This window comes from Loxodonta africana, chromosome 20 (assembly GCF_030014295.1).
Source record: "Loxodonta africana isolate mLoxAfr1 chromosome 20, mLoxAfr1.hap2, whole genome shotgun sequence".
Lineage (NCBI taxonomy): Eukaryota > Metazoa > Chordata > Mammalia > Proboscidea > Elephantidae > Loxodonta > Loxodonta africana.
This window is the reverse complement of record NC_087361.1, coordinates 53,915,951-53,932,978: the sequence shown is the minus strand read 5'-3', so window position 1 is coordinate 53,932,978 and position 17,028 is coordinate 53,915,951. Positions and strand designations below refer to the sequence as shown.

The following is a 17,028-nucleotide window of genomic DNA, read 5'->3' as shown; positions in this document are numbered from 1 at the left end:
ACTGATCTAAAAATACATTGTTGTTTTGTAAGACAGTATGAACCAGGAAAAACAATAGCTTCAAACTATAACCAAAACATTGAACATACTGGGTTCACAGCAGGCACTTCCTGCTATGTGCTACAGGCTCACATGGTACAAGCTCGACCATTCTGTCTTTGTGTTTCATAGGGTTTTCACTTTCTTCTGTGGAAGAAGATGGTGTCCGAAGGCTCTACGTGAACAGTGTGAAGGAAACTGGTTTAGCTTCGAAGAATGGTAAATCAACGAATGTCTCTGTGTCTGTTGGTCTGTCTCTCTTAAATTCTCTTCTGGAGGTCTCTCTAGTTGGTGGATGAGACAGACAAGCAGAAAGGGTTCGTATGTTAAGATACTGAAACGTGTGAAGACACTGAAAACCCTTCACATGGACTTTATTTAGTAAACTCAGGTAAGCAAGAAGTGTCAAAGTCTTGGATGTTCTCAAACCAATTAAATCTGATTCTGAGCCCATTTATATGGAGCTGGCTGGAAATTCCATTCTGATCATAAGAGATTACCCTTCCCCACCTTCTAGTTTGATATGGAGGTCTTGGAGGGCTTCCTGGAGCAGAACATTTGGGAAGACCCCTCTGTGCTTTGGTTCACACTGGTCAAATCTGACATTGGCCATCACCCAAGTCTGCAAAGCTTCTTCAAGACAGATGTTCAGTTGCTTCTATTCACGAGGGAATTTTTGTGTAAGTTGAGGACTGAGAGGTTCAGGAGAGGGCTGGTCCCTGCTATGCCCTCCATGAACCCCTGGTGCATTCTGAGCTGCTTGGGGAACCCTGACTCTCTGTAGTCCATTGTACATGGCCCTCTTATGGGGATACCAGCCATTGGATTTAGGGCTCACCTGAAATCTAGTATGATCTCACCTTAACGTAATTACATCTGCAAGGGCCGTATTTCCAAATAAGGTCACTTTCTGATGTTCCAGGTGGGCATGAATTTTGAGAGGATACTATTTAACCCATAGGAGCCCTGGGGGTGCAGTGGTTAAGGGCTCAGCTGCTAACCGAAAGGTTGGCAGTTCAAATACACTAGCTGCTCCTTAGAAACCCTACGGGGGCAGTTCTACTCTGTCCTATAGGGTCACTACGAGTCAGAACTGACTCGATGACAGTATTTTTTTTTTTTTTTTAATTCAACCCACTCCTCTCAGTAGGCATTATTTCACCACTGCCTGGACTGGACGAAACTAAATCCCACAGCAAGAAGAAGGAAGCGAAGGTGCGTTTGAAGCCTTTCTTTCATTCTTCTTGCTGCCGGGTTTGGTTTCATGCAGGCAGGGGTAAGATTATACCTGTTCAGTATAAAAGACCAAGGCGTCTGGTTGTTGTGCTTGGGCATTGTACCTTGTCTCTGTTAGGGACCGCTGAGTGACACAGCCAGGAAAATGGTGGAATGCCACCCTCTTTCACCTCCTTCCATGTCCCGCTACAGCTTAGCTCTGGGTGGTTCCTGGCCCACGAGCCACCCGTGCAGGTTACATCACCTGTAAACATTGGAGAAGCGCAACCAGCAGACTGGGCCACGCGCAGAAATGACGAAGGGGAAGTAAAGTCGCAGCAATGCCTCCATCGTGGACTGTAGTGAGAGGGACTTTCCTTCCTTGCTGTCTTGGCCAAAGGCAGCCCAGAGGCCAGAGTCTGACATATTCACTGAGCTCTCAGCCAATAGAGCTGATGGGATTTATTCCCTTTCAAACCTAAAGACTGATTTTTATCTCTTTCGGCAAAATGAGTGTGCCAGTCAGCGTGGCATGGGGGCGGGGAAACTCTGCCACCACGGTTTCAGTCACATCCTGTCTTAGCTGTTTGAGTCTGAGAACCTGGCATTAGATGAACACTAGCAGTCATCTGCTCCAGCCCACTTACATCTTACAACACTCTGCAGATGCAGGAGTAATGTTCATCTTGTCCCCTGGTATCATGAAGGCCATTAAAATGCCTGGCACCTAGAAGGCAGTGTCAGGAAAGGGTCTGGTGGTGTTTTATAGCAAATCTAGGCTCCAGTTGAACACTCCCTGGCAACAGAGCTCACTGTGGGCCATACAGCCTCTTTGGGGGGGATCTCTGGTTATAAAAAATCCTCCTTCTTCACCTTCCATTCACTGGTCTAGGTTCTCCCAGTTCTTTGTAGCCAGCCTTTGACATCATTGTATTTCAACTGCTAAGTCTTTTGCAGGTTCAACACTTCCACGTTCCTTCAGTAATTCATTTGATTGTAGAACCAACTCTGGTCATTACTCTCTGGATATGGTCAGGGTGCCCTTGCCCCTCTGAAAATGGCCAGAATATGGTAGGACCAGGGAGAGTCTAGAGGGGCAATACCTAAACCAGTTGCTGTTGTGTTGACTCCGGTTCATGGCAGCCCCATGTGTGTCAGAGTAGAACTGTGCTCCATGGGATTTTTAGTGGCTGATTTTTCAAAAGCAGATCCACAGGCCTCTTTTTCAAGGTACCTCCGAGTAGATTCCAACCTCCAACCTGTAGCTGGATCTGAGTAATCTGTTTGCATTAGTCCAGCCTAAGTTTGGTTTTTATTTGCTTATTTTTGTTAGCTGCATATATGGCTTTTTGCTTGTCATGAGCTGATGGGCAGTCCCCAGGTTCTGGCTTTACCTGGCCCTCTGCACATGTAGACTGCTATTAGTTGGATCTCGTGTTGGCTGTACTTGTGGAACCTACATGCTTTATCTCTGTTTAATTTGGGCATGTTTGTTTTGGTCCATTGTTCTACTCCCATCCTTCTGCTCTTGGAGACATCTGAGGTTGGTGTATTCATTTCCTAGGATTGCCATATAACAAATTACCACAAACTGAATGGCTTAGAACAACAGAGATGTATTGTCTCACTGTTCTTAAGTCCAATGTTGGGGTGTTGGCAAGCTCTGAAGGCTCTAGGGGAGAATCTGTTCCAGCCTCTCTCTTGGCTTCTGGTTTTGCTGGCAGTCGTTGGTGTTCCTTAGCCTATAGCTGCATCACTCCAGGCCCTGCTTCTGTTTGGCCTTTTTCCCTGTGTGTCTGTGGGTTTGTGTCCTCAACTTCCTTTCTTTTCTTTTATAAAGACGTGATTCATTGGCTTAGGGTCTATCTCAATTTAGTATGACGCCATCTCAACTAATTATATTTGCAAAGACCGTATTTCCAGATAAGGTCACATTCTGAGGTTCCAGGTGGACGTGAGTTTTAGTGGGACACTATTCAATCCAGTGAAGCCCTGGTGACATAGCGGTTAAGAGCTCCGCTGCTAACCTAAAGGTTGGCAGTTTGAATCCACCAGCAGCACCTTGGAAAATCTATGGGGCAGTTCTACTATGTTCTGTAGGGTCATTATGAGTTGGAATTGACTGGACGGCAATGGGTTTTATTCAATTCAGAACAGTTGGGATCAGGCATTTTCTTTGCTGTCATCTAAATTTTCTACCAATAGCTGCACACCAGGTCGAGAAAGTCATGTGCCACTCTGCTCTAGACAATTTGCACCCTGACCTGTAGGTGAATGTTCTTTGTGGAAACTTGCTCAGATAACTGTATATCCAGCTCTCTGTACCATCTTGCCCACGATTCTCCTTCTCGCATTTTTAAATTTTACAAATCTGTGTATGACAAGCAGTGCTGAAATCGGGATTGCAGGTGAAAGACCAGTGTCCCACATGGAGTGAATGAAAGTGGATCTTTCCTCCCACAGTCTAACTGTGTTTTGGGTCTTGAGCAAAGATAATCTCATTTCATTTGCTTTTCCTTCTTAATCTTAGACATTAAGATTTTTTTATGTTAAGGAAGTCATGTGGCAAACTTGTATTTACTGCATTGGTTTACCAAACCCTTTAAATTCACCTCTTCTTCATGTGACTTGCTTTATTGCATATCTGATTCAGTGTATGCTCACACTAGCAGCTAGGGTGAGCTTTGTGCAGCTTGGGTCAGATTATGTCAAACTTCTGATTAAGTCCCTTGAAGGGATTCCCATTGGATTTTCAACAGTTGTTCTCAACCAGGGCCATTTTGTCCCCTCTTCCCTGTCACGAGTGGGAGATGCTACTGGCATCTAGTAGGTTCAGGCCAAGGATCCTGCTATACATCCCACAGTACAGATGACACCTTCCCCACCAAAGAATTATCCAACCCAAAGTGTCCACAGGGTTGAGGTTGAGCAACCCTGGTGCAGGGTCTAGTCCGAGTCACTAACTATGGGTGATTAAAAAAAAAAAAAGGAGAAACGAACTTGAAGCCTTTGAGTTGATTCCAACTCATGACAGCCTTATGTAAGTCAGAGTAGAACTGTGCTCCATGGGGTTTTCAATGGATGTAACCTTCCAGAAATAGATTGCTAGGCCTTTCTTCCGAGGTGCTACTGGCTGGACTTGAAATGCCAACTTTCTGGTTTTCAGCCAAGTGCAAACCATTTGTGCCTACTGCGAGTAATGGGTCCTACATGATCTTGTTTGCACCCACTTTTTTTTACCTCATCTCTTGCAACCCTCTCTCACATAGCCCTTCCTTTCCTCGTCACTGCTGCCCTATTTAAGTGCTAGAGCATGCCAGTAGGTCCCAGATAGTTGCCCGTTTCTATATTTTGGTCTTAGATTCCTGTTGGAAGGGAGATATTTGTTACCTCCCCACCGCCACCATCACTACCAAGTCATGAGTATTTTCCCAAGTGAGGAAACGAGGCCCTTCAGCCAGTCTCCAGAGTGACGTGGGAGTTCATCTGAAGTGAGGCGAGGTTTGACTTACTCGGATAGCCTTACACCTCCTGAACTGACGACATGACCCCTTACGTGGTGGCAGAGAGGCCCCAAATATACACAGCACCCTGTGACGGGGCTGCTTTTACGTTCTTTTCATTTCAGTTTGGTTAGATCAGTTCATTAGGAATGAGGGTTCAGTTGACTTGGCAAGGAGACAAGTCCACAAAGATAAAAGGCTTCTCAAACGGGAAGGAAAAGGTTATTCCTTAGGGTAAGGAACTCACACAACTTTTACCTGCTTCACAGCTCTCACTGTAGTTGTCAGGAATCGTTTCTGAGCTGCGTATGTGTTTGAGAGAGAGAATTTTCTCTCTCTTCTACCAGATTTTAACTGTGAGCACCATGTTTATTGAATATCTTCAATGTGTCAGGTGTAATGCTGAGAGTTTTACGTGGGTTCTTTTATTTAACCTCATTTAACCCATTATTCCTCTTACATGTGAGGAAACTGAGGCTGACAAAGATGCAGTCACATGCCCACAATCATGGAGCCCATACATGGCTGCGTTAGTGTCTAAGGACAGCCATAACAAAATACAAAGTGGGTGGCTTTAAAGGACAAACATTTTCTCACAGTTCTGGAGGCTTTACTGAAGCCCAAGTTTAGGGTTATCGTCCAGGTGGATTCCTTCTGAGGGCTTTGAGTAAGAGTTGCTCCAGGCTTCTCTTCTAGCTTCTGGCGACTGCAGGCAGTCCTTGGTGTCCCTCTGCTGATGGTAGATGCAGCTGCCTCCTTCATCACGTGTGACTGTTTTCCTGTTTGTCCTTCTCTTTTATAAGGTGCCACTCAGAAGGGATTTGGATCGGGACCCACCCTACTCTAGTACGACCTTTTTTAATGTAGCCGATAATCTAAAACCAAAATATAGAAACCCTATTTCCCCAAACAGGGTCCCGTTCAGAAGTGCAGGGGTTAGGACTTCAGCCTGTCAGTTTTGGGGGACACAGTTCCATCTGTAACTGGTGAGGCTGAGACAAGAAGACTCCGTGAGGGACTTTGTTGCTCACCATTGCTCGGCCGCCTCCGCTCACTTCTTAATTCTGAGAATCGCTAGCTGAGGTCTCCCCCTGCATTGTTTCCTATTGCCGCCATGACAGATTACCACAGAGTGGGTGGCTGAAGACAGCAGATGTGTTCTCTCACAATTCCAGGGGCCAGAAGACCAAAGTCAAGGCGTCGGCAGGGCCGTGCTTCTTAACAGGCTCTAGGGGAGAATCCTTCCTTGCTCTTCCAGCTTTTGGTTTCTCCATGTGTCCTTCGGCCGGTGTCTGCTTGATGCCAGTCTCTGCCTCCATCCTCACACGGCCTTCTCCTCTTCCATGTGTGCCCTTCTGTTTCTAAGGACGCTTTGCCATTGGATTTAGGATAGGACCCACCCAGATAATACAGGATGCCTTCATCTCAAGGTCATTAGTTTCATTACACCTGCAAAGACCCTTTTTCCAGATAAGGTCACGCTTACAGGCTCTGGGACACGGACATATCTTTTTGGGAGGCCTCAATTCAACCCACCACCCCTTGCCGTCAAGTCGATTCTGACTTATAGTGACCCTATATACAGGACAGTGCAGAAGTACCCCATGGGGTTTCCAAGGAGCGGCTGGTGGATTTGAACTGCTGACCTTTTGGTCAGCAGCCATAGCTCTAAATTGCTGCATCCGCAGGGCTCCTTCAACCCACTGTGCCCTCTATGCTACTAGTTAGTGGAACTTCTTTTAAAAAGATCTCCGAGATGTTTTTAGTTTTTAAGACTTCTGTTTGGCCTTACATTACTTCCTTTAATATCTAACAAAAAGAAGAAATGTCTTTAAGAGAGAGTTTAAAAAAAAAAGCCTGCTTTTCACTTCAGATGCTCTGATGCCAAAGTCTTATACCTAAAAATGGAGTGGTCAGCTTTCCAGAATTCAGTAATTTCAGCTTCTCGTTATGGGAAAAATATTCTTACTTTTTCTTCCATCCTGTTCCCACCCATGATGTTTCTTGGAATATTTTACGATAAAAATTGATATCAAATATTTTGGAAACCCAAGTAGAGTTTGGCCGGGGCATGTGACCCACCCAAGTTGGGACTCCCTTCTTAGCCGAAAGAATACTTTTTTTCCTTCCATGTCATTCCATGACTTCTCCCTTTCTGAAACTGCTAGAATTTTCTTTTAATATCATTTGACCTTCCCCACGGGGCGGCCACAGCTTTTTGCTTTTCTAGGTTAGGCTTGTCTGTGGCTATTCCTTTAGATCACAAACTGTGGCAACTCCCCCAGCATGCTTTGCAAAAGAAGGGGAGCCTTTGGGGACCTACCAAAAGACATTGACCCCAGGGCCCTGAAGTAGTAAAGTAAAGGGCAAGAAACGATAGCATTTGGTTCTGTCAGTTGTGGTCTGTGAATGTGTCGGGAACAAGGCGAGCACACTTCTGCAGTCTAGTGGGGAGGCTGCTCAAGGCATCTGGGTTCCACAGACATGACCAGTTGTTGACGTGAGGCTGTGCCATATGTGTGTGCTGCAGTGTGAGCGTGGAGAAGGCATGTCGGTTTCCTTCTTTCTCCCTCAGCTGTAGGAGGATAGCTGGAATTCACATTTGTGGAGAGAAATCGCCAGATGCTTAGAACATATTCAGAGACCTGTGAAAGGAGTGACTGTGTTTGGTCGTCGTCTTCAGGGCTATAACGCTCTAGTCTGGAACCTTCAGAGACCAAGGCGCACACTGTCACTTAATAGTCGCTTTTGAGCACTGCAGCCTGTTTGCAGCACCTGGGCTGTGAGACCGGGGGTTGGAGAGCTTGTTGGAGTCTTTGCAACAGAACTTCTAAGGTGTTAAGATCTGATTTGATGGTGCTTTTTTCTTCTTCTTTTTTTTTTTTTTGAAATTAAAGATTTCCGTCTTGCGTTGGCAGGCCTGAAAGCGGGAGATGAGATTCTCGAGATCAATAATTGTGCTGCTGGCACCCTGACCTCATCTATGCTCAAAGATTTCCTCACGCAGCCGTCGCTGGGCCTCCTGGTGAGGACCTGCCCCGAGCTGGACGGGGGAACGGAGCTGCTGGAGAGCCCACCCCACCGCGTAGACGGCCCTCAGGACCTCAGCGAGAACCCCCTGGCCTTCCTCACTAGCAACCCAGGTATTGCTGCTCGTGGTGTCGGGGGGCGCGTCTGAGCTTGGCTGGGCCAAGGACCGGGAGGTTTAATGTGTGCTGGCATATTTAGGTGGGCGGCCTGGGTGTGCCCACCAGTGTGCAATGTGTTTGTGAGGTTCACTGATTTCTGAGTGTGGATCTCCCATCAGAGTCTCAAAGGGGCAGTGAAATTTTCTTTCAGTGAAAGGCTGCTTTTCTAGAAATCTGCCTGTCACACACACAAAGCTTTATGATGCTGTTGCTGTTTGTCATTGTGGAGAAGCCACTGTGTCTTGGCTTTGGAAACAGCTAGGTGGACACAGGGCTGGGATTATTATGTAAGATGCTTGGACTCTGATTCCTACCCCCACCTCATGTTACCATCCCCCACACCGGCTGCCCTGCTTTCCCTGCTGTGTGACAGAGGACATGGGTTGGGCTGCCCAGAGTGGACTTGTGCCCAAAGCTCTTGCCCCATGTTCATCCCCTGGGCTCCTCCCATCTCAAGTCTGAAGGAGCCCAGCAGCGGAACCCCCTGCCAGACCCCATCTGTTGCTCTTCCTGTTTACAGTCATCCTTCCTTGCTTCCTGGCCACCTTGTACTCGCTCTAAAAGAAGCAGCTTGAATGCTACCTGCCCTGGGAAGCCTTCCTGGGACCCCACAGAGCTGGCTGTCTCCTCCCAGGGCCCTGCACGCTTGCCTTCACATGGGCCCTAATCATATCATCCTCTGCTGCCAGGCTCATGTCTCTCTTCTGAGTGTGTTTCCTGGGCCTGGGGTTGTGTTTCCTTGATGTTTATCTCCTCAGCTCTGAGTGCACGGTCTGCACACAGGTGCCCATTCTCGTTCAGCAGGGGAGTACGTGGACAAGGCAGCTGCAGATCGGTGTCACGTGTTTCTCCACAACCTGGTTCTGGAGTTTGGGTTGATTAATAAGTCAGCGGGGGTTTTGGAGACATTTTCCTTTTCCAAGACATAGGTTAAAAATAAGTCTTCAGTTTCAAAATTTGAGTGTAGGTATGTCAGGTATTCTTGCCCTGCCATTGCTTTTCAGATAACCTAAAGCTTGGCTTCCTGTGAAATTTTAAGTCCTGTAACGGTTCGTTCTTTTGCTCAGTGGTGCCCTGGACAAATTTGGCAAGTTGAGGCTTCAGGGAATGGAGTGTACTCGTTGCTGTTGCCTTCCTGGCTGGTGATGTCACTGTGGCACCCTCACCCTTTCCAAAGCCTTTAAAATTGGCTCCAGTAAGCTATGTACCCTTAATAGAAGGGAATCCAGGCCATGAAGAAGGAGCCCTGGTGGCGTAGTGGTTAAAGCAATCGACTGCTAACCAAAAGGTCGACGGTTCAAAACCAATAGCAGCCCCACAGGAGAAAGATGTGACATTTTGCGTCTGTAAAGATTTACAGCCTTGGAAACCCTATGGGGTCACTGCTCATGAGTTGGGATGGACTCGATGGCAGTGGGGTTTTAGAACATGAGGACTGTTCTTTTACGTGACCACAAGATGTCAGGCTTGATCTCTTAAAACTCAGCTAACAGATAAACAGTTGTTTCTGTAATGGGTTTGAGTGAAGTATATGGTGCCAGATTAGAGTACTTAAAAGGTTTTATTATAAGGCCTGGATGTATGTTCTCCAAACTGCAGTGTGTGCTCATCTTTGAGTGTTCTGTCTGCGCCCTTTCTGTGGGTTATGGGTAGAAGGCAGGGCTTGACAGGTTACTACCGACAGGCTGTGTAAGTCCAGACGCACTGTCTGTTTTTGTAAATAAAGTTTTATTGGAACGTATTCGCTCTCTCTTTTTGTGTATTGTCTGTGGTGCTTTCCTGCTACAGTGGCAGAGTTGACTAGCTATGACAGAGACTGTATGTTTTGTAGAGCTGAAAAAGTTTATTTCCTGGCCCTTTACAGGTGATCTCTAATATGAAGTATGACTGAAATTGCTCAACACAATTTATTCCTCTAAAGATTGTTGTTGTTAGGTGCTGTTGAGTTGCCCCGACTCAAAACAACCCCATGCACAGTGCACCAAAATGCTGTCCAGTCCTGTGCCATCCTCATGGTCGGTTGTGGATTGGTCCGTTGTGGTCCACAGGGTTTTCACTGACTGATTTTTGGAAGCAGATTGCCAGGCCTTTCTTGGTAGTGTGCCTTAGTGTAGAACCTCAGCCGAAACCTGTTCAGCATCCTAGCAACATGCAGGCCTCCACTGACAGATGGGTGGTGGCTGCGTATGAGGTGATTGGCTAGAGATTGGACCTGGGCCTCCCACATGGAAGATGAGAATTATAGCACTGAACTGATGGTCACTGTTAATATTTTGGTATATTTCTTCTTTTAAAAAAAATTACGTGTACACAGACATATACACATACATGTCTGTTTTACAAGTATTTTTTAAAACACGTTTAAAATTAAAAAATGTGTTTGTGTTTAATATGTATATATCTGTTTTGCAAATATCTGTGTATATACCATATATACAGTTTAGTATCCTGTCTTTCATGTGATGGAATTTTAAACGAAACAGTAGACTTGTACATCTAACCACAATTATCCTTGAGTCCAGTCACCTTTGGAGGAAAAAGAGAAAAAAAAAAAAACCAAACACATTGCCATTGAGTCGATTCCAATTCAGAGTGACCCTGTAGGACAGAGTAGAACTGCCTCATAGGGTTTCCAAGTTGCGGCTGTTGGGTTCAAGCAGCTGACCTTTTGGTTCTCAGCCTAATGCTTAGCCACTGTGCCACCAGGGCCCCTTGGCTATGGGATTATTTCACTGGACCCACCATTGTTTAAAACTTAATAAAACTGTTGCTTTAGGATCATTCTGAGGGCATTTATTCATTCCTTTGTCTCTACCAATTAACTTTCATAACTTGGAACTGACACTTGTTAAAATTTCCAGTGTGCCAGGCACCAAGCTAGTGCTGAAAGGATGATGCCGACCATGTCACAATTCAGCCCTCAGACTCACATGTCAGGGTAGTTCTTGTTTTTTGCATCCCCAGGTGGCGCAAATGATTAAGCGCCCAAGTCCTGGCTAAAAGGTTGGCAGTTTGTACCCACCCAGAGATGCCGCGGAAGACAGGCCTGGCGATCAGCCTCTGAAAGGTCACAGCATTGAAAACCCCGTGGGGCACAGTTCTACTCTGACACGCGTGGGGTTGCCATAAGTCGGAACTGGCTCAGTGGCAACTAACAACAACGTCTTTTAATATGTGGCAATGGTCACAGTCATTCAGAGCAAAGTCTGCTCAGTCTTTGGTAATCAAGCTGCTTTAAGGAGGAAGCATGAAAATACAGTTGTGGTGTTTATTTTCTTGAAAGGTTTCTAAATTGGCTTCAAATTTAGTAAATTCCAGAAGAATTCTCAAGTGCTCTCTGCAGGCAGCACTGTTGGGCTGGCTGGGAAGGAGAAGGTTGGGTCAGCCTGTCTGCTTCTGGTGGCTTCCATTTCCGGTTTCCCATTGAACAGTGAAAGATAAAAGGAGAGTCAAGTAAACAGGATGAAATAACCTGAAAGATTGCTCAAAAATGAGGCAGAGATACAGCGCTATTCAGAGACAGCTGCACATAAAATAGAAAACAGTTAAAAAAAAAATTACACAATGAGCTGGCTGGACCACAGCCTTAGTCTAAATTTAGAAGTAACTAAAAATAAGAAACATCCTGAGTGGCAGGTTTGAGGTTGGATGCAGGCCTGTCTTCAGATGATCATCTTGGATGTTTGGCCACCTTGAGAGGGCTTTGTGGCGTCTCAGGGCTCTGGGATCCACGTGAGCCTGTGATGTCTCTACTACTGGAGGCCAGCCCAGCCAAGCTCCACCTGAGCTCTCCGTGTCTCCAAAGCCCACATAGGCAGGCCTGGCCAGACCCTCACCTGAGAACCCTGATTGAAACATGTGATCAGTTTTCAAGGCTGGATTACTTCTGAACCTCCTGCACACACGGCAGGTTGTTTTTCTCTGTGTAGAAGCATCACTGCCCAGTGGCTAAGACTAGGTTCATTTTTCCTTGGGATGGAGTCCTCCTTCTCCTTCATTAGCTTCATGACCTTGAACAGGTTGCTTAATCTCTCTGTACTCCAGTGTTCATATCTATAAAATCAGGATAATACTGTATGACCTATCTAACTGCGTAGTTGTGAAGATTTAATTGGTTATATAAAGTAGAAGGAGCCCCGGTGGTGCAGTGGTTAAGCCATTGGCTGATAATTGTAAAGTTGGCAGTTCAAACCTACTCAGCAGCTCCATGGCAGAAAGACCTGGCAATCTGCTTCCCTAAAGATTACAGCCTAGAAAACCCTACGGGGCAGTATGCTCTGTTCCAATGAGGGGTTGCAATGAGTTGAAATTGACTCAGTGGCACCTAACAACAACCATATGTAAAGTGTAGTCTCGGGAGTGGACGGCTACTAACCAGAAGGGTGGCAGTTGAAATCTACCCAGAGGTACCTTAGAAGAAAGTCCTGGAGATCTGCTTTCAGAAGGTCACAGCCACTGAAAAACCTATGATGCACAGTTCTACATTGACACACACAGGGTCGCCATGAGTGGAAACTGACATGATGGCAACTTGTTCATGTGTAAAGTGTTTGAATAGTGCTTAGCAAGTGCTTAATAAACGTTGTAAACCCAAAACACAGTCTGTTATGGGGCTTGAAAATTCTCTGGCTTGTGTCCTGAGGCTGCTTGTTTTTTTTTAACTTCTTGTTGCCCTCTTCTCTTACCTAACCTGCAGCAGGTGAATTGTCTGTTGACTAAATCTGTGACTTACACCTTACTTAAAGGATTTTCCTTTGCCAAGTAGAAAAGCAGAAACGAATTCTGTAGTCTACCATGCTGGAATGGAAACCCTGGTGGCGTAGTGGTTAAGTGCTAACCAAAAGGTCAGCAGTTTGAATCCACCAGCCGCTCCTTGGAAACCCTAAGAGGCAGTTGAACTCAGTCCTGTAGGGCCTCTGTGAGTCGGAGTTGACTCGACAGCAACAGGTTTGGTTTTTTTTTTCTTCTTACAATGCTGAAATAGCTGGACCCTTTACAGAGGGCATAATCACTGGGTCTGGAGAGGGGCTGGCCTGTGTTTGTAGTGGTTGCTTAAAATAACCTCTGTGTTTCTAACAAGCAGCTAGGATGGGGAACTACTGCCTTGGGATCTTAGGTCACCAACTCTTCCTGGCTCATGGAGCCTCTTCTTTTCTTTACTGGTGGAAATGGGAAGATGACTGCAATGTGCGATCACACACAGACTTCTGTAGTGGTGTTGGTGGGTAACATTTCGTGGCCTGCCTCACTGAGATCTTTGTAATGAGAACTCTGTTAGGTGGGCCTGGGGTGTATCCCCAGCTCTCCTTTTCTGGTTAGAAGGAGCTGTGGTGAGTGGGGTGCCTTGGTGGCTTAGAAAGCCAGGCTTCTGGATGAAGAAGTGCCACCCTCAGTGTGTCCTGTAAAACTCGTCTCCTGTCCTCGGTCATTTACCATCCTCAGTGTGTCCTGTAAAACTCGTCTCCTATCCTCGGTCATTTGCCATCCTCAGTGTGTCCTGTAAAACTCGTCTCCTGTCCTCGGTCACTTGCCACCTGCAAGACCTGTTGGAATCTTACTGGAGCTACTTTCATCACTTTTTAATGCCTTTGTTTTTGTACCACCTGGTGGGGCAATAGGGAGGATGTTCAGGAGAAAGCGGACAGTCTATTCAGTGGCTGTGATTCTGGGAATGTCCTTGGAGCAGAGAGGAAGCTGGAGGAGACCGTGGCAAAGGTGTCTTTGTGTTGGGTTTCCAAAAGGCCTCTTTACCCTTCTTGTCGAATTTATTTTGAATAATGACCTCAGCTTAGGTCAGGACTTTTCAGCAGTGATGCTGTTGATACTTTAGGCCAGATAATTCTTTGTTGTTGGGGGGCTGTCCGTGCATTGATGCTTAGGAGTATCTCTGGCCTCTGCTCACTGTTGTTGGGTGCCATTGAGTAGATTCCAACTCATAACGACCCCATGTGATAAAGTAGAACTGCCCCCTAGGGTTTTCTTGGCTGTAATGTTCATGGCAGCAGATTGTCAGGTCTTTTCTCCTGCAGAGCTGTGGGTGGATTCGAACCACCAACCTTCCCTTTAGCAGCCAAGTGCTTAACTGTCTTACCACTGGGGCTCCTTACTCCGTGGCGATAAAACCTCCACTGCAAGCTGGGGCAGCCAAAATTACCTCCATACATTGCCCAATGTCCACTGGGGGACAGAATCACCCCAGTTGACAACTACTGGCCTAGTTGATTAGAAAACTTACCCACATCACTCCAGGAAAGAAAGGCAGTAAACATCAACATAGTAAAGTGAATCTTGATCTAAAATAAATAAATAAATAAAAATTTTTATTAAACATTTATGAGAGAATTTCAACATAAGCACTCTTTGTTGGCATCTTTTTTTCTTTCCTTTTTCTTTCTTGGGACAAGGAAGGAGGGGAATACAAGTCATTGCTTACTCTGAATGCTGACGGTTCCCCACATGCCAATGAAATTGTTCCAGCGTGAGGTGTTGCTCACTTCAGTTAGCCTTTGCGACAAAGATATGTCAACCAGCAATTGTGCAAAACCTCAAGTTTTATGTAAGTTATAAGAATCATGGGAATCCCTGGGTGGTGCAGATGGTCAGTGTGCTTGGCTGCTAACCAAAAGGTTGGTGGTTTGAGTTCACCCAGAGGTGCCGCAGAAGAAAGGCCTGGTGATCAACATCTGAAAACTCAGCTGTTGAAATCTCTGTGAAGAACTCTTCTAATCTGACACAAATGAGGTCGCCATGAGTTGGAAATGAGTTGATGGCAACTGTTTTTTTTGTAAGAATCGTCATTCAGCTGGCATCAGCGGTGTCTTTCCAAGGCTTCCAGACACGTCTTTGTCTCTCTCTTTCTGAATTCTTTTATTCAGGCGCAGATTCGTGTCACTTTGTGGCGAACTCAGCTCTACTTTATCTTTCCTATAATTCCACTTGACCAGTTGGGGTGCAGCCGGTGCTTTTGTTTAGCTCAGTGTATGTTGTTTTGTTGTTAGGTGTCATTGAGTCGGCTTCTGACTCATAGCGACCCTATAGGACAGAGTAGAACTGCCCCATAGGGTTTCCAAGGAGCGGCTGGTGGATTTGAACTGCCGACCTTTTGGTTAGCAGCCGTAGCTCTTACCCACTGTGCCACCAGCTCCACGGATAGCTCACAGTATTTCTGTATGAAGTGCGCAGAGCTCAGTGAATTGAAGTTGCTGCTGCTTTGGAAAATGGCTGTTCTTGATGTTGAGCTGGAAAAAGCTGAGTGCCTGCAACACCAGGCCTGTAGCATGTGAAGACAGTTAGGGCCCATGTTGAATTTTGAGGGTCAGACCCCTTGATATACCCCAGGCACATCTGTCTGATGCTTTGTGAAGATTGCCCTGAGTACAGATGCCCCTACTGCAGGAAGTAGATTAAAGATGCTCTCCTGTAACAGGAGAGGCAGGCTTCTGCCATGGCCTTGGTTCAGAGAGGGCGGGATTGTGAAGCAGCGAGCGTGGACAGAGCCTGCTCTCTACAGCACCCGTGAAATGGGAGGTTCTGCTTCGGCCTGGTGTTCCCTGGAGATTTTCAGGGAGTGAGGTTCTGAAGACGGAAGCCCATCAGGCGGCGGGGGAGGGGAGGAACTGCACAGATTTATCTCCCCACAGACAGAACAGTCCTGTCCTTTAGACTCTCTGCAGTCTCACAGACCCTGGATATGTTTGTCAGTATAATTCGGAGCCATGTGCACTGGGTAAACAGCATGTGCATTGCTCGTTGTCATGCCACGAGCACGGAGCTGCTCCTAGAGGCCCTGCCTGGGGATCTGAACGCGTGCTCTTGATCTCTGTCTTAGTCATCTAGTGCTGTGCTACAACAGAAACACCACAAGTGGATGGATGTCTTTAACAAACAGAAATTGATTCTCTCATAATCTACTGGGCAAAAAGTCCTAAGTCAGGGCACCATCTCCGGAGGAAGGTTTTCTCTCTCTGTTGGCTCTGGAGGAAGATCCTTGTCGTCACTCTTCCCCTGGTCTAGGAGCTTCTCAGCACTGGGACCCTGGGTCCAAAGGATGCATTCTGCTCCTCCTGGTTCTACCTTCTTGGTGGTATGACATCCTTTGTCTCTCTGCTGTCTTCTCTCTTCTTTATCAATTAAAAGAGAATGATTTAAGACACAACCTAACCTTGTAGATTGAGTCCTGCCTCATTAACAGAACTGTGTCTAATCCTGCCTCATCAGAGAGGTAGGGCTTATATAGGAAAACCATGCCAGATGACAAAAGGTGGACAATCCCACAATACTGGGAATCATGGCCTAGCCAAGGTGACACACATTTTTGGGGATACCTTTCAGTCGCTGACATTCTCCCACCAGATGTGGCAGATGACCCAGACAAATCCTGTGCGTGAGGAAAAACGCTGTTTCAGAGAGCGAGAGCCTCTCTCCTCCTGTTTCTCACGTTGGATAGACTTTTGTGTTTTTAAAGTATTTAACCTACTTTGTGTTATTTGGCTTTCACCACAAGCTGACAGGGTCAGTGAGGGCTGTATCTACAGTTTCTATAGATGTTAAAATTGTTCTCTATAGGGAAAAAAAAAATAAGCTTTTGTGAAATTCATCTGGTAAGAAGTTGTTTCTGTACCAAGTTACATAAAGTTCTGTTTTCCCCTTTTAAAATAGTGTATATTTAGCTTTTCCTCAGCAGTCATCATCTTCCTCCTCTGCCCTTGTCCTTCTCTCCCTCTTCCCCCCCTCACCCACCTTGTTCTTCTTTTGCTCTACAATTGTAGCTTTGTTGGGGAGGGAGGGCAGTGACACTGATTGTATATCCTATAGGGTTTCTATGGCAATGGTGGTTCAGTGGTAGAATTCTCACTTTCCATGCCGGAGACCTGGGTTCAATTCCTGGCCAGTGTACCTCAAGCACAGCCACCACCTGTCTGTCAGTGGAGGCTTGCGTGTTGCTGTGATGCTGAATAGCTTTCAGCAAAGCTTCTAGACTAAGACTAGGAGGAAAGGCCTGGCAGTCTGCTTCTGAAAATCAGCCATTGAAAACCCTGTGGATCACAGCAGCTTGATGCCGTTGTGCATGAGGTTGCCATGAG

At 46.3% G+C, this 17,028-nt stretch overlaps 1 protein-coding gene across 20 annotated transcripts in view; it reads left to right on the top strand.

The window, feature by feature from the left end:
- The window catches only part of TIAM1 (TIAM Rac1 associated GEF 1), a 424,375-nt gene that overhangs the window by 351,140 nt on the left and 56,207 nt on the right, over positions 1-17,028 (top strand). For all 20 annotated transcript variants that reach the window (XR_010318722.1, XM_064273167.1, XM_064273165.1 and 17 more), the window contains 2 exons: positions 172-258; positions 7,676-7,900. Coding sequence is in view for 19 of the 20 variants with exons in the window: in XM_064273167.1 (XP_064129237.1) it covers positions 172-258; positions 7,676-7,900 (312 nt within the window). In the remaining variant the exon portion in view is untranslated. The remainder of the gene's footprint in view (positions 1-171; positions 259-7,675; positions 7,901-17,028) is intronic.